This window comes from Platichthys flesus, chromosome 6 (genome assembly GCF_949316205.1).
Source record: "Platichthys flesus chromosome 6, fPlaFle2.1, whole genome shotgun sequence".
NCBI lineage: Eukaryota > Metazoa > Chordata > Actinopteri > Pleuronectiformes > Pleuronectidae > Platichthys > Platichthys flesus.
The window spans coordinates 24,656,585-24,680,475 of NC_084950.1; the positions used below are offsets into that span (position 1 = coordinate 24,656,585).

The 23,891-nt window shown below is 39.3% G+C and overlaps 1 protein-coding gene across 2 annotated transcripts in view; it reads left to right on the plus strand.

Moving 5' to 3' along the window:
* Window positions 1–22,501, plus strand: part of kitlga (kit ligand a) — a 25,484-nt gene extending 2,983 nt beyond the window's left edge. Inside the window, exons 2-10 of one of the 2 annotated variants that reach the window (XM_062390593.1) lie at window positions 14,713–14,823; window positions 15,301–15,357; window positions 15,587–15,739; window positions 16,022–16,202; window positions 17,865–17,918; window positions 19,150–19,241; window positions 19,480–19,586; window positions 20,282–20,345; window positions 20,438–22,501. In XM_062390593.1, the coding sequence (XP_062246577.1) occupies window positions 14,713–14,823; window positions 15,301–15,357; window positions 15,587–15,739; window positions 16,022–16,202; window positions 17,865–17,918; window positions 19,150–19,241; window positions 19,480–19,586; window positions 20,282–20,312 (786 nt within the window). In that variant the 3' untranslated portion in view covers window positions 20,313–20,345; window positions 20,438–22,501. Of the gene's footprint in view, window positions 1–14,712; window positions 14,824–15,300; window positions 15,358–15,586; window positions 15,740–16,021; window positions 16,203–17,861; window positions 17,919–19,149; window positions 19,242–19,479; window positions 19,587–20,281; window positions 20,346–20,437 lie in introns of both variants that reach the window. The other variant, XM_062390592.1, reaches the window with a different exon arrangement.
* Window positions 22,502–23,891: the final 1,390 nt, after the last annotated feature.

Consider the following 23,891-nt stretch of genomic DNA (forward strand, 5'->3'; position numbering starts at 1 on the left):
GTAAACTACATCATTGCCTTGTTGATTTCCCAGATGTATATTGGTTGTCAGAGGTTTTTCAAATGCGCAGTTGTTCCAGAGCAAGCCGGAAGGAAAAGCATTAAAAGAGACAACAGACCACTCGACATCATCAGAAAAATGTTGTCTCATGTATTGGGAATCATAAAGGAAGTATGTGTTTGTAGCAAGCAGGGTGTTGATGTGTCAGAATTACACCCTGGGAATTGCAGCTAAAATAATCAGTCAATTCAAATGTAATATAATCCAATCAAGTGAGTCAGAGGGTGATGCTTGGTTTTGATTGTGTAAGAATGAGATTATATTAACTGCAGGAAGGCAAACATGAAATCAGGGCTACTCTGAATGCTCCTGTGTTGGAGATGTTCACCCCAGAGCAGGGCAAGGTTAGCGTCGGAGCTTTGAATCAAATAATGAGTTCATGTGAAGTGGATCTCCTGACTTAAAGATCACGTTAGAACATTGTTCAATTTGCTTTGCGTTCTCCTAATTAATATTATCTCTGGGATCTGTCAACCTCGGCTCCTGGAGGGGATTTATGTTACCTTATTAGTGCCAAGTGCCTGAGCCAGTCAAAATCAAACACTGTGATAATGTTCTCTGATTGTCAACAGATATTTCAGTTTGCATCAGTGGTGAATGCTTGTTTGTCAGTGCTGCGAATCAGCACATGTGCTTATAACTAATGTTTCAATTTGAGCTTACGCCCGACTGCACGTCTTCCCTCCAGTTAACCACTTTGTGCTCAATGAGATCCATCACTGTCACATAATTGCGTCTGCTTACCTGCTTATAAAATCACATGTCCTTAATGTGTCGTTTATTTTGGATCAAAGAAGTTTATTTTTACTGGCTTCAACATGCATTTAAATGACAAACAGATGTCTTTTAAATCATTTATACACATTTCTCTGTAAATCACCTCGACCCTCAAACACTATGGAAATCCTGTCATTTCGATTATTTGAATAAGTTATGTATGTCAATGCATGTATACAGGGAGAATTAAGCATCTGATCATTGTGTGATGATCGACTCGCCAAAGGTTGCTGAGGTCAAAGAGGTTCAGTCAAATTGATCTCCCAGAGTCACATGTTATTGGTCAAACTAAAAGCAATTTGCTTGAATTAAGCAATTTCTTTTCATGCATTCTGGGCAGGCAGAATTTGAATACCTAATAGTCCTTGGGTATAAAAAGAGCAGCTTCTTATCAGTAAATAATATACTAGATGTTGTGGAGGTTTAAGTTCAGATCCACGTTAAGTTCTAGGTTTTCAGCAAAATAATTCTCCTAGCAGGATTGTTTATCAAGAATTCCTATATTTTTGAAGGTTGTGTCTCTAATGAAAATGAGAAATTAGCCAGCCTTTGGCTTTGTCATTACCCATGACAAAGCCTGTGCAGTTAAACAGGCTTGTGGATCATACTCTTTTGCACACAAAGCCGATGTTTGATTTTGCTTCGAAATCTTGCCTCATTTGCACCATCCCGCTGGAAGGTGCAAACTGGAGGACAGATGAGACATTTCCAGTTAATTTCTGCAGCAACAAGACATTCAGGGTGCTGTCACAGATCCATCGAATATGTGCCCAGTCTAACTTTAACCCAGCTCCAAGGAGGCGTCACTTTGACTTAGCCTATTTTGTAGGAAATCTGCACGCTGCACATTTCCCTCTCCTGACTCCCTCTTGGTGTTTTAGCTGCAGATGATTTCTGTGATGTTTGAAATACAAGACCACTAAGACCTTATCTCGGAAACATCCCTTGAAATGTGTCAGATGAGGTTAAGCGTATGTATTTGCCTTTGTATGGAGTCGCAGAGGTTTTAGAATATAGCCATAAAGCCATACAGGAGAAAGAAAACACAGCCCATTAACTCTGACCGTTTTTTAAACACTTTTTATGGATTTCCGAACTATCAATCACTAAACACTAAGGTCTGTCAGTTTGGAATTCCTGCATACCTTTTCAATCTGACGTGTGCAAGACTGAAATGATCTGAAGGGCTGGTTAAAGAATTATTAGACCTGGGTTGGGACTTGTCTATGCTCCACAAAAACAGTTGGTGGGTGTCATGTGAATGTGAACATTAATGGGAAATCACTGTCACATGAATGTGGCACACAACCAGTGCCTGGCTGACGGGTCTGTTCTGTGGGCTGGCAGGACGTGTGAACCAGAAGCCACAGTGATACATCTGTCAGAGTCAGTTACCAGCACTTTACATAGAGACTTCTTGTTCTCTCTTCCCTGAAGTATACAAATCTGTCTCCTCTATGAAATGTGATATCAAATTCCTAACACCACGTTTGAATCTCTAGATAAGATTTTATGTTCTATGTGAGGCCGGGGAAAAAACAGTGGCAGATCTATTTTTCTACATAAAGGGGCATCAATTGACGCAGAGGAGTCAATTCTATATCCATGAGCAAAGCCACACATCAATGATATTTTTTCAAATTGTTCCTTATTCAAGCACATTGTGTACATTAGAAATGTTAGACAATAAAAATCTTTACAAATACCTATTACTTAGACCTCTGACCACTGACGTGACATGCGGACCTCAGGGGTGATCAGATTCCATGGCCCCTGGCTCCACCTGTGGTACCTCCCCTGAAAAAGACAAATAAAAGAACAATTGTTTTGTTCACTGTGCAGTCTTATTTTTATGTCATGTTTATTAAATAATTACTCAAATAATTGTAAAAAATAATTTTTTAATACTATATTATTGGTGGTTGCTGCCCTGGCTAACGCGGACTCTCCCTTATTCTGGGTTGATTACTTCCTGTTCACTTCAGTTTGACTTTGTACAAAAGACAATAATTCACTGCAGTTCTGTTACACATATTTGACAAAACATCAGTTCCAATTTACCGCACCTACCTGATCTCTATACAGGTTTTTTCCTGAAAGCCACTTCCCAGGTGCATCAAGGGCCAATTTAAATATTGGCCCTTGATGCTAAGGAGGACACTTGATGCAAAACATTAGAAACGGTTAGTCAATGCTGCTACTCAGCAAACATCACTGAGGTTTTTTGGGTTTTCGGCATGTGCAACTAAAACTGCTGGATGTACCTTCAGGGGCTGTTAGATGCTTTTTTGTCAATTCTGGTGTCTCACTGGTCATGTGACTTTGACATGTTTTTATTCTAAAATAAAGCAACAAGGACTTTTTTTTTATTGACCCGGTTTTTAACCCTGATGCTAACTTGGTTTCGCCAACACTAGTTCGAGAAAATGTGTATTTCTCTGAAGCCTTTCTTCTTTATTTAACAAAAAGCCAAAGTTCAAGCAGCCAAATCTTGTGATTAAAAACAGATATTGTTTGATGAAAGAATAAATACAGAAGAGTGCAAATTCAATCAAGCATTCAATATCAGCGGTCAGGACCAGAATGTCTTCAAAACTGTACTACAGATACTTTTTTGTCTGCATCAAACTGCAAACAAGGGATAAATGAAAACTTCAATGTTCATTTTTATTTCGGTACCTTTTTTGCAATTTAATGTATAAGGATTAAAACAAGTAAGTGATGAAACTGAGACCCGTAGGGGAAAAAACAAAATTATATCTATGACAGATTCTGGTAAAGAAAAAATTAAATAAATAATAAAGCAGTTTCACAATGTCCTTCCTTGATGTGTCATCCAATTCCCCCTCCTGCAGTTAGTGCATATAAACCAGATCCATCTTCACAACTTCTTGTTGACACAGTAAGGAAAGCTACTGTAGGCCTGAACATAAGGGGGTCATAAAATGGTGCTTTTCCCTTTCAAAGAGAGTCACCAAGTGCATTTTATTGTTCTCCTCCCACTTTAAAATTTGCTCTTAGTTGCAAGATTAGATTTCCTGCGGGACGCCAGCATTATGACTAGATTGAAGTGGAAGCATCGGCAGTTCAAGTTAACAAGTCCTCTAAACAGGCAGTTTGGTCCTTTCATATCCCCCATGTGTGGGAAAACTGAGACACTTATTTTCACAGCGAATAATAATTGTCAGTCAAGCAGTTTGACAAATCAACAAAACAGTAATTCTTTGATCACACGCTGGGTCTCACAGACAGTAACCACCGCTCCATCTCACACAACATGTCTGGGGAAATTCTTCTCAGGGAATATGGGATAACAAGATCTCGTTGAGCCAAAGGACACTTGGCTTGCAAACTAAGTTTGAAATAAGAATCTCGTTTACGTCCCCGAATATAGTTCCCCGGGATTGTTTTTACTCTCAGTTCCCATTGTTTCTTTAGCTTCATTTTATTATTATGTTTTCAACTTTAAAAACCTCTAATCCTTTCCGGCTTGCTGACACTTTGATAATATTTGGTTGAGAGGCTGCAACATTGGGTTCGCACTAATCTTTCTTGCCTTTTTTTAACACAGTGGGTGTTCTCTGTGATTTCGACCAAAAGCCATTGTGAGGGCTGATCTCATTAGAGATTTCTATGCCAGTTCTCCCTGCAACATTTGCTTATACACAAACAAAAGAAAGTGTTTTTTACGTATATGAATTGAACCACTTCCTGCTTGCACAAATGTATTGTCAGCTCTAATGATCGCTGTGGCTGCTTGCTTGTTGTTTCAAGCACCAGCACTATTAACTGGTTTAATTAATCTCAGCCTATGGGATGTAAGCTGTTGGTGATTTTCTCAGAACTGTGTTGCATTACTCAGAGGTCATCAGCAGAGTCCAACTTTCTGCATGAGGCCACCATAATGCACATGCATCCTCTAAGGTTGTGATTTATTTCTCGCTCTTGCTATTTTCTTGACTTTTTGCTCCGCTGCCCTTTTAATCCTTTACAAGCAGGGATGCACCGATCCCATCTTAGTCTTGATGAGATCAGACTTGGCCAGACGCTGACCTTACTAAGTGGATCAGGTATCAGGCAGATCCAAGTTCAAAACAGTTCTACTCTATCAACGTCATAAAATTCACTCTTTGTGCTCGAAATAAAATTAATTTAGTCACGTCAGGCCATTTTCTAGAGATGTCTAGAGAAAAATATTGTCATACTTTTCCCACTGAGATGCATACTGTGAGTTAGACCTTTATCACATGGGATGGTATTCATACCAATACAATTATCCATACAGTTTATTGGTCTAGTTCTTTATGGTTTATTTTGTATCACAGTTCAGTGTGGGAAACAAATGAGGCTACATGCTTTTTTTGTGTCAACACAACAGTTTCACAATCCATGACTCTGCACACAGTAAAGGAAAAAAAAATATGAATGTGGCTCTTCTGTGAAAAAGCTAGACTGTTTAACTGCTGCTTTCATTTAGGTGTTCTTAGTCAAAGAGAAATAATCTGCCAAGCCTGCCAGCAGGGCGCTAATGTTATTTATACATTACATATTTACCCTTGGTGGGGAACCCCTTGCTTGGTTGAAGCTGTGGCACTCGTGTCTATAACGTCAAACACATGGCAGACCTGGAAGTTAAGCCCTTGTTATGTAGAAAGAGATTTCAGCATATTTCTGGGGTTTCGCAAATTTACAAACTAACAAAGCTTTTGTCATCTTTCTTTGTGAAATGAAGACACGCTTTGGACCGATTGCTCCTCTGGACCATGACTCAATCTTCTTAACGCAAGTTTTATATCGCTGCTTTGCATAAGTGTCAGAAAAACACACTAGAAAAGAATTAAGAAGCTGATATGCTGACTCATATGATTCAGACGGAGTAATGGGTCGAGCATTTGGAACTAGTTCCCAAGTGCTGGGGAACTGCCGTGGAATACTACTGGGACCCAGCTCAATATGTCTACTGTCAAAAAGTAAACTCAGGGACATTCATATAAAAATGTTGGAGAGTTTAGGAATCAGAGTTTGTATATGGACAGGAATAAAACTATTTGGGGAATCTTTGTTTGCAAGTTGCCCTGTCTGAAATATTCTGCAAAACTTTTAGATACTACTACTCAACCAAATGTTGACATTGTGAAAGCTACATGTGTGTGTGTGTGGACATATGCTAACTAATCATCATGTTCATCCAGAGATAAGACCAAAGATTGCAACAGACTCGTCAGACAAGGTGCCCTTAAAGTAGACATTCTATACATGTCAGTGTAATTATCTGGCTCCTCTCTATTACCGTGAAGTCTGATTTGTTAGTGCCAGCAACTGTAAGTGAACCCCTGCAGACAGACGCTGCAGCAGACTGAATGTTAGATACTAATTTGATTTACACATGAAATAAGTGAGCTCTAGTCGCTTGGAGATCGAGTGGACATCCAGTACCAAGGCTTTGCTATTTTAGCCTCTTTGTTGTGCCATTCGATTGTCTGAAAACACAGTAAACAGGTCATATAGGCAAATTATATTTCAAGGCGATGCGTTTGATGATAACTAAACTATTGTTCTTAGTAATGTCAAAAGTCCTTTTGATAAGGAATACTTCTTTCTTTATTGTCTTATCTCTATCTTTTTTTATGAGGCAAAAATAGCCTCTTGGATATTGAAGGCTTTGTTTGTAGTCTGTTCATGGAGATGTTAAATATTGACATGCGAATGAAAGGTCCTACCCGGTAACCTGTTCCCCTTAAAATACTAGTCGTAAACACTGTACAGTAACGGGTGGGAATGTTTAATACTAAATTGCAATCTTCAAATACACAACAACACCCATAAAAAGAAAAACCTTACCAAATGATCAAAACAAAGCTTTGTATTAAACATTAATTCAAAACCCTTGATTAACCCTAGCCTAGATGAGCCCTAAAACATCTGGATAGCAACAGCAGCCTGGTATTTTCCTGCAGAGCCATTATCATCCCCTGTTTAATCCTCATTATGAAACATGGGAACTTACATCACATGGCGAAACTCAAAACACTATTCGGGGCAAATGGATCAAATATCCATTTCTCTGACAAGCAGCATGTTGCTATGGCAGGCTCATGTCATGCAAGGTCCTGTGTTCCGCTTTTATGAGATTATGTGGTTAAGAGGGCCACGAGGCCGGCGGTCTGAAGAGCATGTTCAGCTAATGATGCCTCGGGTTCAAAGTGCCGGTGAAAAATGAGATGAGGGAGAGGAAGGATCGCAGGCAAAGAGAGCCTTAATGCACCTGACAGAGACGAGGGCTTCAATTTGGAGGGGTGTAACATCCCCCCTGCTCTTTCTGGTCTGACACCAGCGGCCTCTGCTGTGGAGGGAATAAAAGTGGTTGATTTATGATGTTTTGGACACAGCGGCAATGTTGTTTTCAGGATTTTAAAAACCCACGAGAAAACGTTTTCAGCATGGCAAATATACTCCTTCCCTCTCAGTTCAGCTTAGGCCTCACATCGTCGCAAAGATGGTGTCAGGGGAAACATTCAAATGAGTGAGTTGAACTCTTGATCTTGAGCTCCCTTTTCTCACTGAATTCTGCTGTTTATTGATATGTTTGGCCCAAGCTGTGTATTGGGAGTCCACCAGCATTTTTGGAACTTGTAGAAACAAGATCTGTTTGTTGTTGCATGAGTGTTATTTAACCGAGAGGTTTTCCCATCAATTTCCTTGCTGCAGTGAGACAGCTCATGATAAGATTGGAATCAGAGTTCCATTTTGCATTTTGATTTGATCTAAGTGTGATGTCTACGTTTCTGTGGAAGAGTATTATACTAATGAAAGCATGTGAATATTGTTCAACCACTAGGAAATACATGTTATATCATTTATATTCCTTAATCAGGAACTAGTGCATTACTTACAAAAAGCTTTACTCGCATAATGTGCCTCTTGTAGGCGGCTACATTTCAGACTAGAACAATCTCTCTTTGCACAGTAAGCAAACCTTTATTCATTTAATCTGCAGCCAATGCAATGTCCATCATATAGACTGACTGCATTTTGGTAAGATGGCTAAGAACACATTGCTTTTTCTCAGCATCAGCCAGTTAAGCCTTCATACCTTGAAGCTACAAAGCTACAAAGCCACAAGCCTTGTGGTACTTTGAGCAGCTCTAACATGACAAATGACATAAGAGGAAGCCTTCATGCAAACGTTATAATTTTTGCATGAAGTAGTCATCCTCCAAACCATGGGATTCTACATCAAATTGTTTCTCCACTGTAGAAATGTGACTTTCACAAGTGGTCTTAACATCTGGTGTGATGAAATTGATTAGAGACACGTTTTAACAGCCAAAGCAATTTGCAAACGCTTGAAACAGGTTTTAACAACAGCAAAACAACTTGGAAATGCCTGTAAGATCCTCACACACACACACATACGTGCAAGCAGCTCTACTTCACAGACAAAGCATGCAACAACATATAGGTCCTCAGTATCAAGTCACATTTCATATGTACGATTCACTTAAATATTGCTTCCACAAAACCCTCAATGCAGGTCATTCACTGGCCAGAAATACTTTCATTGCTTGAAGTCCCTGGCTTTAATGGCAAAAGGAAGGAAGGAGACATTTTTTGCAGGATAGGCTTCCTTCTTCCTGGTATAATTATTATTGAATTTGCTGGATCATTCTGTGTGAAACCACAAGTCGATAAATGCATTTAGTGCAAACCTCAACAGTATATAGCAACAACTTTAATGTTTCTTCCCTGAAGTATTTAAATATAAACTAATGATAAAAAACAGTGTTCAAGCTGTGTCAAGAGTATATTATTATCTCTTTATTTGTTTTTCTGGCTCCATAACACCGATATCAGTTGTCAGAGACTGAAATTCGCTACTTTCTTTCCATCGTCCTTGTACGCAGTCACACTGCCTCTATAATTTGTTAATGTCAATATACACATCAATTAATATTTACAGCATCTGTTCAATGCATAATACCTAGCTTATGCAGAACAATAAATACCAGTACTATACAGTATGAAACCAAGAATCTTCGGCCCCTGCAAATATTTCACAATTAAAAAGCTTAAAAAGCTGCCATGGTTGGCTGCTACACCAGCTCAAGCTCCCACTGCGGGTCTGCGCTGGGGAGTTGGGGCTCTCGCAGCCAGGCTCACCGGGGTTGAGAGGGGCGGGGCATTCAAAACAGGTCAATCTGAGGAGGGCTGTTTTAGACAGGGTAAAAATGGTGCTGTTTTAAATGATCCTTGTGGTATTTTGACCAAAATATGTTAGACATTTCATTAAGGCCCCAAGGAACCATATCAACTGTGGTAAAATGGGCATTATATGTCCCCTTTAAAATAATGAATGAAAATGAAAGGTCGGTCTAAAGTTGAGCTACATGACAGTCTGGTGAGGTAAATTTTGGTATATTATTAGTGTAATGCTGCTTATGCTTCAACTCTGTCAGAAAACAGTAAAAAGTGTGTGTACTGTGTTGTCAGCTTTAAAGACATAATGTAAGTCAATCTTGATAATTATGCACAACATTGATTTATCTCATTTTCAAAATTTGCAGCTTAATGCCAAGAAAAGAGAGACTCCAAAAGCAGAAGGACAGGGAAACTGCAGCAAGCAACTCAGGGTAGCAGCTCTCTTTTATCTTGGATCAGGCCATCAACTTGTAAAACAGATGAGGGAGAATCAGTAACCCTACCTGAGCCCATCACATCACTAACCCTATCCCTAACCCTAACATATTATTTGGTTATTCAATATGGCCTTGTTTTTTCTGTTTTTGCCAGTTATTCATTTATTTATTCAAATTGAAAATTTTAGTTAGTTTGTTAACAAAAATAAATATATAAGTTGAAAATATCCTACTGTGTTTTTTATTTATTTATTATAAGTATTTTTAATTTCATAAGTAATTTTGGCGATGGGTGCTCTTTTTTTTTGGTTTGAGCACCTGCCCCCCAAAATGTCTGTGCACATGCCTGGTTCTGTCACATGGAAAACAACTTGGATAATTTTGTCCTCAAGACCTCAGTGTGTGTTTGTAACAAGCTTTCTTATGTAATTCGGTTTGATGTAGCACAGTAAATTCTAACTGAAGCAGCCAGGTCACTACATCACAGTGGATAAAAAAACGGGTCAATAAGCTTTATTCTCATTCTATCCGTGTAGGCGTGAGTCATTGTTGTACATTATAGCCAGACGTGGTATTAAAACTATATGCAGGCGTCTCATTTTAACCAGGGACATTGGCATGTCACTTGCAATTGCTTATGATGTTGGTCTTTTGTCGTGTCAGGTGATATTAAACAACACAATTGCTTATTTAAAATTTGACAAAGATGTCAATTTGTTTGATTTGCATTTTGTGCATCATTAACTAAAATAGTTTTCGTTATTTGTGCAAACATTTTGTTTTGCTCGAAACCTTGTGTGTCTGAAGTGTCTCTGATTTCATAAATTATCATTGTGTGCAGAGGCTGAGCAAAGCTTATGAATCACAAGATGCCCCACAAGTTTTGCTAAACTCTCCTACATTATTGTTTGCTCCCGGTCCCAGTCGGCCATTTAAGGATGTTTTGTTTTGGCTTAGAAGTAGAAGCAATGTGGAATTGAATTACATCCCCTTTGTACTTTAAATAGTGTTTTTCCTTTGGCCTTTCCTGCTGTTAATGGAACATTGTTCTCTTCCTGCTGTGGCTCTGTTTGACAGATGTATAGCCATAGGAGGAATGTGGGTGGGGACGTCTGCCAAGATTTGAAATAACTGATATAACTGACTTGCAGGGAAAATGTAGGGCTGTGAATGAGAACCAACAGGTTCCTGCAAAACAGTAATTATACATGTTACATTTATAAACTCTAGTTATAGTACAGGTTGAATGTGCCTGAGGGGTAGACACCCACTGAGTTCCATTTGTGAAATACCATTAGGCAGTGAAAACCCTTGGGACCATTGGCAAAGTGCATCTTAAAGATCCCCTATGGAGTTTCCTTGCAAACAAAAGTACATTTTACATTCCGTGTTCCTTGTTTGAAGGCATTGTGTGCATGTGTCTGTATTTGGGGCATCAAAGGGATGGCAGGAAGCACACTGCATGCAAGCTAGTGGAATTTTGTCCTCATATATGTTAGAGCTAGAAACATCGATCCAGAGAAAACATTTTGAAGGCTTACATTGTTACCTAAGATGGTTGGTAATTACAACAAATTATAGAATATTAATTATGTAAGTCTCAATTAGTTTTTTGTTAATCTTACTAAAATTCACTTTATATAAACATACATACATTCTTACATACATACATACATACATATATGTACAACATGTGTATATGAAATGTGTGTGTATAACAAAAATGTACTTTACATATCAATACTCTTGCCAACTAGCAGCATGATAAAAACATTTCACATTTCAAACTAAAATCCCCTCCTACTAAATACACAGAGGCTCAAGATCACATGCAGATCATGACATTCAGGTCAAGACTATAACTTACGTCTTATGAAGTTGAAATCTAACTGTCAGAAATAGTTGTATCACAGCTTCACCCAATGTAAACCTGTGTGATGAGGTTTGACAGCTTTCCTGTCAAAACAGCATCAACTGTTCCAACATGAAGGTAGAGGATTAACCCAAAGCGGGGTTGACAAGTTCTAGTACAAAGTTAATTGTCCCTTTCAGGGAAATTGCTTTATAGCCACATTCGTAGAGACACACATAAAACACATTGGTTGACATCAGGTCATAGTTTACACAGTGGTCCACGACTTTATAACATACAGTCATATCACCAGTAATATCAATATCTCAACAATCTGTGCAAATGAGCAATTTGTGCAACAAACAATCCATAATTATTTGTGATTCACCATGTAAATGGCAGCCGGGATGAAGGAAACCTTGTATATCTTCATTCTTGCAACGGACCACTTGAGAGGGCGACCTGAGGTCAACCGTTCTAACTGCTAGGCTTTTCATGGCTGAAGTAGACTTCCTAAGCATTTGCTTGTCATATAAGTCTGTGAGCTGGTGGCCAGCTGGTAGCCAGCTGATAGCTAGCTTTGTGGCAGCACCTGAAGACAGCTTACTAGTTATCCGAAAAAATGGAGGTCTGACTAATTCAAATAGAAATGAAAGCAGATACTGTAATTTTCAAAAAGCTCCTGTCACCTGTATGAAAGCAGCTGCTATTTACTTCAAGAATTATGCTAACTATTGGAAGAATGTTAGTTCATTGGCATACCCATTGGTATGTAAAATGGGAACATAGTCTATTAATCCATTCAGCTCATATCTTAATCATTAGATAAGAATTAGATTTTTTAGGTTTTTTAAACTTGACTAATTCCTATGATTATGAATTTTCAATAAAATATAATTGAAATGATTAAACAGTCTCTTTAATGTTTTAGGCCATACTGCCTTCTCTGTTGTGACGATTCAAAATGCTTTCTGTGAAAAAGCCCCTTGTCCCTTAACTAGTTCATTCAAAATCTCCATTGGTTCATGTCAAAAATAGAGTCTAATGTTTCTCTTTTGGAATAGTGGTATATGGCTTCTTCTGGCAATATCCTTGAGAAGAAAACAGACCAAATGCAATTTCATTAAGCTCTGAAGAATCTTACTGCTCCCAAGTCATTAACATTTCCAGTGTTGGGAAGGATACTTTCATAAACGTATATGTAAACGTATTCCGTTACAAAATACATGCCCAACCAATTTGAGTAACGTATTCTGAATACTTGGATTACTTTGACATTGAATTGCATTTTATAAGTGTAGGAATGCGGCGTTGTTATAGTCAGTGGAGCAGCAGCAGTTTAATCTCTGTGTCCGCGGATGCGGCGGGCCAGCTGGATGCGCTGGAAGGGCAGCTTGCGGATCAGCAGCTCCGTAGATTCATGTCCGGGTGGTCGTGCAGCGGTATGGAGGCGCCGCGCCTCAACGGGAACACCCCCATGCTGATCACCTCCGTCTCGCAGATATGCATGTAGGTGACCGGGGGGCTCTGGAGCCGCGCCGCCCCGGAGCACGGCTTGCTTTTCCGGGTAGCGAAGTCAGGTCCGCCGCCCGCACCGCGGTCAGCAGCGGCATGAGCTCGCTCTGTGATTCTGCCACGTCGGCCGAAGACTTTAGAACCCTGTAGGTGATGCAGGCTTGCTTCGCTATCTTCTGGATCAGAGGAGTTTTGTGGTCCCGCGGAACTCTTGCTGCGGGTGAGGACAGCAGCCCAGTGCCCTACTCTCATTCGCACGTATTAATCGCTTCAGGATGTATGTAAGGTTCATAGGGGTCATAGGCTGTTGCTGCTTTGAACTTGTTGCTTTGCATCTCACTGATTTTGTGTTGCATGTTGTCGGTCACACGAAATTACTTTAAGGGATAGGTCTCCCAAAAATGAAAATTCACTGATTGTCTACTCACTACTACGCCGATGGAGGGGTAGGTAAAGTGTTTGAGTCCACAAACCACTTTGGGAGTTTAAGCAGTGACTAGGAGGAGGATCACAGCGGACATTTAGGCCTAACCACGGTGTATATGAGAGCGTTTTGAAACGAATCTGAGTGTCAGGGCTCACAGATTACACCGAAAGAACAGCATGGAGGTTTCTTTACATTTAAAGAAGTAGTCACCATTTACTCCAATTGTATTGGATTTGGCTGCAACACTATCCCTTTAAAACCTTCAGCTCCTTTTGTTTCCCTCTCATGACCTGAAACCGATTACCAAATGCCTGTAGGGGTTTTCCAAACTCATCAGTATATTCAGATGTCAGCAGATTTTATCAGAACAGGAAGATGTGCATTTACACCTTTCAAGGTGCACTTGCCACAACATGCATTGCCCGCAAAGACAGTTATTTCTTCCTGGAATCAAATCTAGCATTAATCCCAAGTACCACATTGGCTAATTGGGCGATATTTTATATTGTCTGTTGATAGAGAGGAAAAACAAATTTCATCCAGTGTTAGTGGCTCTGAAGCACCACCTTGACAAATATTATTGGGGAATGAGGTCTTACTTTCTTACATACCAGCCTACTCACCACCAAACGTTTCAGTTAAAAGTGGCATGCTGGGAATCCAAACACGGAAAAAAGTGTTTTATATTTACCCAAGATGATTTGTCCTTTCAACTCGTGCCGCTACATTCATATAACGTACTGAAAGAATTTGCATTAGGCATTGCCTTGATTTAAACCCGCTAACCCAGCAAATGCGTCTGTTGTAGAGAAACTCCTGTCAAGTTCTTCTTTATGATCTCCAGGGACTTGAGTTATGTGACAATGGACACATTACTTTTGTCACACTTCACTATACACATTACTATCAACTTACTTTGTATTTATTTGTCATGAGTAAAACCATAGTAAAGCAATTTCCCTACAAGGATTTATACAATATTTCAATACAATTCTGCAAATACTAATTTATTATTCGTGACAAACTTGCATCTTCCCTGAACTGACCTCACTGTATCTAGGTCATGTCGGATTTCATACGTTTCATTTGTGTTGTCCGGGACAGGCATGCATAGGCTGAGGCGTAACTGATGGATTACAAGATCTCCTACACATTTGCGTCAGCATGTAGTTTATTGCTGATGCCTAATGTAAAAGCTGCTTCATGGCGTTCTGTAAATGTGGTCAGAGGTTTTGCACGGTCATTTTGACGTTTTTCATCATGCTTTTTTTATTCAGCTTTCACTTCTACTGCCAATCTTCTGTTCATTCTATTCCATGCTTAACCCCTTGTTGTAATGCTGGTTAAAATGTGTTTATAATTTTTGTTTTTCATTATTATTTATTTAATGAAAACTATGAGACTAATCGTCAAAATATTGCTTTTTTTCACCCCTTTACCTGCAGATTTGGATACGTGTCTGTGTCTATTTACTGCTGTTCGTCACTCTTGGGGTACATTCAAGTAGTTTTGACGTCAACCCAGTGACAGATGACATCTCTAAGCTCTCTGTTTTGGTAAGGAAAAGATATTGTATGTCTATTGTGCAATAGATACTGTATATTTAATCTACAAATTACAAAATAGATATGCATGCTTGTTTTATGAGGCACAATCTTTATATTTGTTGTATTTGCAAAGTCACAAAAGCAGGAAGCATCATTCCTATTTAGCTTGTTTATAACATTTTTCCGATGATTGCCAGTCTACACTGTGTGGCTGTGTTACACCATTTTCATCCATATAAGGTCAGGATTATTGCTGCCTCTGCTGAACCAATTCTGCGTCTAGCGGAACATACAACATTATGATTCATGCTCTTTTCAAAAGCCTAGCGGCACCTGCTTTATTGCCAATGTCAATAAGTGCAAATGTCTGAAAGTTAGGGAGCTCAAAGTTACCTCAGCAAACAGAGAAAACTGGAAGTTAAACCTGGATTATATTTCAATAATGATGGACGTGATGTAATAAAACATTTTCTTCTTCTTTTTCAGAGACAAAATATTCCTAGAGATTACAAAATTCCTGTACATTTTGTTCCTAAAGAAGAGGTGAGATGCCACAACCTCATATTATCCTTTTTATGACTGCTGCTCTTCTCAAACTTTGATTATCTTACTTTTCACTAGTCTTTGTGACTTGGTGGATATGTACTTTATTGAATGTTCAAGTTGACATGTTGGTACTCTGATAATGTTGAGTTAGTGCAATTCGTATTAATTATCTATCAGTTCATGTCATTGCTCATATTTAACCTTGTCTCTGCTCTTTGTCTTCTAGGGTGGGATGTGTTGGGTTAAATTAAACATCTTCTACTTGGAGGAGAGTTTACAAGATTTAGCGCATAAGTTTGGAAACATTTCATCCAACAGAAAAGATATTAGCATATTCATTCAAATGCTCCAAGAACTGCGGCTCAACATGGATTCTCTGGTAAGTTGTGGTGGACCCACAAAATGTGTTGTAAATATTCAGACTTTGGCCTAATGAAGCTAAGGAACTACTGTGACTGACAAACGCTAATGTTACCATAATGTAATGTTACTATATTACATTGCATGGTTAACTTGCAGGCCTTTATCGCAAGATAAGTGACATGTATCTAACCAGCTAATCACAAATTTGCACATTATCAGTCCAAAACAAAAAAAAGCTTTTAATTATCCCTTGAGATGAATTGCCTGAAATCTTGAAATTGTGTTTATGTTTTTGTAGGAGCCGATCATGTACGATTTTGAGTGCCACTACAGGGAAGAGAGGTGGCAGACGGCGCGATACTTTGACTTTGTCAAAGACTTCCTTATAGCTGCGCAGAATAAAGAAGTTTCCGATGACTGTAATCCTCCTCCCTGTCCCACCACACCATACACAGTAACTACAGAAAAATATTTAGAAGGTAATTTCCTCATAAGTGATATTTATTCTTTGTATGTTGCCTTTTTACCAGGGTTAATGTTTTGACTTTGAATGTCAGCTTTGGACACAAACACCAATAGACCACTGGGTGATATGACATTCAAGAACCACTTTCAGTTTATGTAACTTTTATTTAGCATCTGGAAATAGAATCTGTGTTTATGATACACTGTATTCAGTATATGAAGCAAGAAAAGATGTGAATTCTACCATAGGTCCTCCTGATTCAAGATAAAACATTCCTCAGTCAGTAAGATCATCTATATAATCAATAATCAAGGTATAATCAATGTAAAGATAATATTGTATAATACTGCTGCATTAACTGTGTTGGTAATAATATATGGTGCAGAGCTGCTGGTGCCCGCAGCCTGGTCTGCACACCTGTTTTGTTGCTGATGTCACCATCACCTTCAGGTGAAAAGGGAAATCTGGACATTTAAGAGTCCAAGCTGAATTTGGATTTGTTCCTTGTGGCGTGGTCAAGCCTCAACTCCAACATTTCAATTTGCAACTGCAGGGTGGCGAGAAGTAGAATTAAGCCCTGTGTTGTGACAGAATCACTGTATTTGTTCACACAACCGATAATATCACTGCCTAGAGCATTAACTACCCACACAAACTACACGTTAGTAATGTTACTGGAGGTCAGGGAAGCAGGTTAGATTATTCACATGCAACTGTGGGTTTAGTGATAAAATCAGTGAGTCGGTGAGTCTCAGATGAACTGCTCAGATAAGTTTGGAATGAAGCTTTCCCACTATTCTGTGATAAGATCACCTGAACTGCTGCCAACCAGACATGTGTGATTAAATTGGCGTCTTTTAACTGTAGATCAGCCTCAGAACATTTGCACCACTACTTGTTCATCCTGATTCCAGCATGAGCTCAAATTTAAAAGTAGTTACCATAAAATATGTTCACATGAAGGCATTCGGAACATTGTTTCTGGTGAGATACACAACTTTTGTGATGTCCAAGATGCGTTATGATCACCACAATCAACTGACTTCCAATCATGCCAGCCTGCATAGCTTGAGGTCAAAAGTGGTAGGCGAGGAAAATCTGTCTATTTCTGGATTGGGTTGACTGACTCTTTAGGTGTTTTAAGTGCTTTATTTTAGAAAACATTTGAAAACACCACCACCCTCTTTGGGCTATTGTGAGCGGCCTGGGGTCTATTTAGGACAGATCTCTTGTGACCGTTTGGAGAAGTTTTTAAGCCGTTATTTAACCATTATTTCTTCACAAGAATTTTAAAATAACTCAAAACCATCTCGGCTTAGACGGCCCATGGAGACATGGCTGATTCCCAGGACTGAGGGAAGATGTCCCCAGGCAGCCCGTGTGAAAGGAAGAAAAGGGCCGAAACCTGACTGTATACGTGTTGATTACAGAGCAATCTTCCAATCTTCCCAAGCGCTTGGCTTTTCTTTGCCAGAGTGGTCGGATCGGATCAGATCAGATCTTTTGTATGTGTGTGAGTATGTGTGTGTGAGTGGTGGGGTAGTGAAAAAGGTGGTGAGGTGACCTCAGGTGACAAGGTTTTCATCATCAGTCATCAACACTCCACCCTTTTTCACCCTCTTCTTCTCCAGTAAAACCAAACTCACCACACTTTTTTTTGGTCTTTTTTCAGCAGAATCGCCCACGTCCAGCAGCGAAGGCTTAAACTGTACGACAGGCTGCAATCCACGTAAGTTCACAGTTCTCGTAATTACTGAGAAAACAAGTGTAGGTTCTGGTGTGTCAAATCCGGAGCTTTTGATGGCTGCACTGATTTGAAGCCTTCAAAAGTAGAGGGAGTCAGCCCAATCCATGGAGCTGGAGTCACTTGAATAATTACACACTGCGAGACAAACTCATCATCACATCTCATATAGCCTGCTGCATAAAGGCGTTTGTCTACCTGCACCAGAGGCCAATGGCAAGAGTAAAATTTTCAATAGTTTATCTGCTTCTGTTTCTTTGGTTGGAGGTCCCATTCATCTTGTTCTAACTGACAGAAAATACTTTTTTTAAATTTTAAAAGAGTACATACACACACACACATAACTCAGTGATACAGGTTTGGTCTATGAACAGAGAAGGTACACTAAGTGAGTGCAAGTGAGTTTCCTATTTCCAATTGGCTCACACAATCCCCAACAAATCTAGATTATTAATTGGAAACATGAAATACACAACAGAAGCCATATTTCTTATTAATTATTGTTCCTAGGGCACTTCTATTCAACAGGTAAGTATTACAATGAATTAATAGAAAACACAATCTAATGCGAACCATGACCTCTCTGAATATTTAAAGATACTTTTAGTTTAGTTACTAAAACTCCACTCAGAAAAGTGTTTTGCTCTGTGCAGCATGGAGCTGTCCTTTGCAGAATGATTTTCTGTATGTGCAGAGTTTGACACTAAATTCCACATTGGGGACAGTTTAACTAGAAAAACCACATCAAACACAAAATTATTAATAAAAACAGAGCCTTTTTTTATATGTCTGAAAACATTTCTGGAAGGGATGTTAAAGGCAAATCTGGAATGCCTTGTATTAAAGGTCAGAGGTTTACTTGAGGGCGGCCTAACGTTTTAGTGTTTCTATGCCACTTCTGAGTGATTTAAATGATTGTGGAACATTAGAAAGCATGATGTTGAAAATTGTCAGGCATAAAAGGTCTACTATATCTGCAGCTGTTTTGCAAATGTTCTTTTATGCCCACTATCAGCAGACAAAACCTGTTTGATCGCACTAACCAACAGTGAATACATTTTCAAATATAGACACAAAAAGTTAAATAAATAATGGAATCAATTACAATGTTAAAAGCAACGCGAGTCATGTTGGGTAAAATCATTCTTCAACCATGAATAACAAATTTAACAAAAAAATAATTCTCTCTCTTGTTTCTGTTTATGTCAAAATCCAGAACAGAGATTGCTGACTGAGGTGGTGGAGCGAAGCCTTCTATCCCTACTCTTCATCCCACTCATAGGCCTTGTATTTCTCATTGTGTGGAAGGTGAGCTGACCTTTGGCCCATGGCACTAACCTGTGTAACTTCCAGAGGTGCTCCAGAGATATAGTTGTGATGTAATGTTTGTTACTGTAAGGATATTACTCTCTGATCCATGGAATTTATGACGGCCAGAGCCAGCCTTTCAGATTCCTGCAGATACTGTGTGGATCTGGGTCGTAGTGATTGCGAGTGGGGCTGAGTACTTTGACACTGACAGTACTTTCCTTCCCCTGATTAACAGGTCAGGTCACGGAGGAACGAGCAGGCTCCTCAACAGAACCCTGTTGCAGCGGCAATCTTCACAGGGACAGAATGGAATGGACCTCCACTGGATGAAACATCAGAAAAGTGAGTCTCTTTATTCCCTTTCACATGTGTTTTTACAGCCAGAGCAACATTTCAACAGGAAACTATTCCCCTTCCTTTCATTCACTGCCTGCTCACACAGGGCGAGGCTTGGATTGTTTTCAGCGGCCATCAGTCGGGGCTTGAGGCTTAATTCAATCTTAGCTTAGCCTGCGTCACATAGCAGGAGTTGGAGGTTTTGAAATGAATGGTCATTTAGTCGGCTAACAACAAGATTATCCATGTGTTGTAACATGCTCCAAAGACGAACGACAGAGTTGATTTATTTACAGGAGGACACCCTGCTGCTGAAACAGCACTGAATCATTTGGTCTCTGCCTTTAACTTTGACTTCCCATGTGTGAAGTCAATTCACAAACAAAGCAACGATGGATTAATTATATAATGTATCAGGATTATTGACCATTCAATCATCAGTCTGTCCTCACTGATTAGGTCAGATCTCATCTGACATCTGGATGGTGTGTTTGTTCAGGAACACAATCACTAGAACCTTAAACCGTTTCATGCGTAGCCACCACCTGACTGGGCATTGAATGCAACACTTGACTCTTGTCATGTGAAAGCTCTCTCAGCCTCCCTTAAAGAGCCATTTCTGTCTCCTTCAGATGACCTGTTACTGCTGTTGTCGTTGTCTCAGGACAGTGGCTAATACTTTTCTTTCTGCTCAATTACAGAAACAAGTTGAACGTCATTGAAATTGTGTAATGCTGTTCCCCTCGATGTTCTTCAGCATAATTGGTGAGCTTTTCAAAGAAAAATCAAGACAATTATTTGAATCCTATCTGTCACGGTGCTCTAAACCCTCTGTCCCCGCTCTTTCTCTTCCACAGGGCTCTACTCTTTTCTCCTGTTGGTGTCCAGAGGTGACGGAAAAAAAAACTCAAGGCTTAATTCCATAGTGAGACCTCAGAAGTGAAAGGCCTGTTTTGGACTGCTCTCCAGATTGACAATGGCAGATTCAAGAAAAAATAAATCATGCCTGCTACCATATGGATAAGCTTGCCTTTCTTTGTAAGACTGCATTAACCAACCGCATGCTTTTGAAAAAAGACTCAGAGATTTTGTCAGAGAGAAACCCCTGTATCACGCCTCCACTGGATTCTCTGGCTCCTGCAAATCGTCCATCAGACCCTGCTGCATCATGAATTATTTTAGGGAAACGCAACGGATTACTATTGAGATCAATAATGACACTCGGTTGTTAGGTTGGAGTGTGAACAGGACAAGCTGGCTGTGACCTATCCCATAGGCCCGTCCTGCTGCTGACTAGCTCACACTGACACAAGTTGGCAGGACACAAAGATCTGTTTCTGTAGTCTCAGTATTTCTATCATGTTCTTACATTGTACTACATCCATTCTTTGGTTTTGTGCCTTGTTTGATTAGCGAGATCTGTGTGTGTAAATGTCAAAAAGCCTGTCTATGTTTCTAGTTGGTAGCAGACAGTGGAGAGATCATTACATGGCAGATTGAAATAATCTCAGCACAGTAACTCAGCAAGTATGGTCTCCAATCTCTCTCTCTCTCTCTCTCTCTCTCTCTATTTTCTATTTCTTCTAAATTAACTCAAAACTATGACTGTTTAGTTGGCTTGACCTGGGCCCAGTTAGGGTATGGAAGACGATCCTGGAAAAGCAGTGCTCCAGTATGTGAAAACTCCTTCATCGGTAGTACAGTTTGCAGTGGTTGGGACATTTCTGGCCACTGTTACATTTTAGCAATTGTAACCTATAGGAAACAGATCTTCACGTAACTTGCTTGTATCATGTGTATATGGGACTATATGTTGGGACTTTTTGTGATAGCAGATGAGAGTATATTGTGCTAAATTGAATCTGTGTTTGAAAAAAAAACAGTATACCACATTGGTGTTCATATAGTTCAGAGCAACAGTACCTTTCAGCATCAATAGCTGGAATTCTTTGGTGTGGTCAAGTATTGTGTGTCATGTTGAACTGCAAGATAATCTTATTCATTCCAAAATCTGTCTTTGAAGAACACTCTATGAACGTCCACTTATTACTGGTGCCATATTCTCTATGGCAATTTAGAGCTGAGTCTGTGTTAGCAAATGTATACCACATTGGTGTTCATGTAGTCCACAGCAGCAGTACTTTTAGCAGGAATATCTGAATTTAGTGGTGTAGTGAAGTACTGGAAAAAATGTAAGCTTTTAGACGATGACATCCACGCAAAAAGGCATTTTTTAACAATATTAGAACATACTATCTATTACAATTTAGACCTGAGCCTTTCTGTTAAGTCAAAGTTAGGTTTTGCTTTCTACATGAAGACTGTTACATGCAGTGCCCACTACTCTGAGACATAGGCTAGTCTCGCCACAAACAAACTAACAGACAAGATATACTATGTTAAACGTTGCTTTTCATACATAGTCTATGAATATTATGAGCTGCAACAGGTCTAAGCTGTGAACAAAAAAATCGATGTATAAATATATATATATATATAAATATTTATTTATATAAATATATATACATATATATATATAAAACATGGTCTCCCATTTTCCTGTCTGTGCAAGAGCCACATACTGTATGTCTGATGCATGAATGCCAGAAATCAAGCAATTTCATGCATTCGTCAAGAGGATGAGTGCCTTTAAATACTGTTCGTATGTGGGCTGTTGTGTGGTCTGAGTGTGAGCAGGGCCGCATTCCGAACAGTGCTTTCGGGCTTGAGTGATCCATTCCATCCCACTCCAGTGGGTGAATCAAATGGCTCTAGACAGGAAATAAGTCTGGGTGCCAAAAAGCAAATGTAATTACTGCCTGGTTGGTATTCTGGGTGAAAACTCTACTGTATTCTGTATTTTTGTATAAATGTAAACAAACATATATAAGATATGAATAAAGAACACGTATCCAACTGTTTCTTATTGGTTTGTTGTTGTTATTGAGGAATTCTAATCAGTCTGCTTTTCTTTTTCAACCTAGGCCTATCAGCTTGGAATCAAACTCAGGCCACACTCATAATGCAAACACTTTCCTCTGCAAAAACACCTGAGCTGCAGACATTAAGGGAGAATGTAATCACCCACATGCCCTTGGGAAAGAAATTGACAAGTTTCATACAGCATGTTTATTGCTATTTGAAGGCAAATTCTTCTCAGCTGGAGTGTCGCTGTCATTGAAAAGTAGAAACACTTGTTTTTGGCTTCTAGCTTTTCAATAGTTTAATAGATTCAAGGTTTTTGAACAACCATTTTGTCCACTTAGGCTGCTGTTGTTCCAAGGTACACTCAGAAAATTTGAATAATTGTGTGTCAATCTGACACTCCCCAGAAGAGTCTTCACAATAAAATGCGAGGCCTTTTTTATCTTCTTCTTCATCACCATATTTTCTTAAAGCAATAACACCAGAAGGAGAACTTGGCTTTAGGCCTTTTTTCTTAAGACACTTTTAGAATATGGTGTGTGTGTGTCTCTGTGTTATTTTTGGAGTATCTATAATTTTGAACTCAAAGTATTTTACTGCTTGCTTGACCGCTTGCTACCTGTTTTTGAGTCATTATTGTAGATCGTAAGTGAGTTATTAAGATTTAGACACATTTTTGGATCTCAAATAGGGCAATAAATTTGCATGTGATCACACAGTCAACATCCAATAGGAAACTTGTCAAAAAGCACAGGTCAACATGCAAACAGAGGTCATCACGATTAGGGAGGTGAAATAAATATAAGTAAAAGACAATAATTAGATACACAAGCTGTGATTAAGAGAAGACTGGGGAGCGTCTGGTGTGTCGGCAGGACAGAGTTCAGAAAGGAGCTGTCGCCATGTTTGCAAACGCTGGCAGAGGTCAATTGGGGCGAAGATTGCATTCACAACTGGGCGGTTATAAGGCCATGGTTAGGATTAGCATAATCCTCTGCGACATACTCTTGTTTGAAGGAAAGGTTCCATCTTCCTCAATTGATCACTGATTAAATTCACAAACTGAATTTCATGTCAAACGTCCCAAATCAAACTAACCTGTGCTGTGTTATGTCCTTGTTTTAGGATTACTTATGTATAAGTACAGAAATGTGGCAAATCTCATAATAAATTGTATTTTACACCTACTCGAATGATCATGTTAAAATGTAGAAATGAATTTGTTTGCTGCAGTTCGTGCTGTGATGTGCTGCCAAGTTCCATAAACATATTTTACCACCACAACTTGCAGATTTATCTCGGGACGGTCGTAAAGGAAACCATTTACGACATCGGAAATATTTGGGTCGTAAGATAGGACAGACTGTTTTCAAATCAGTCTATGAA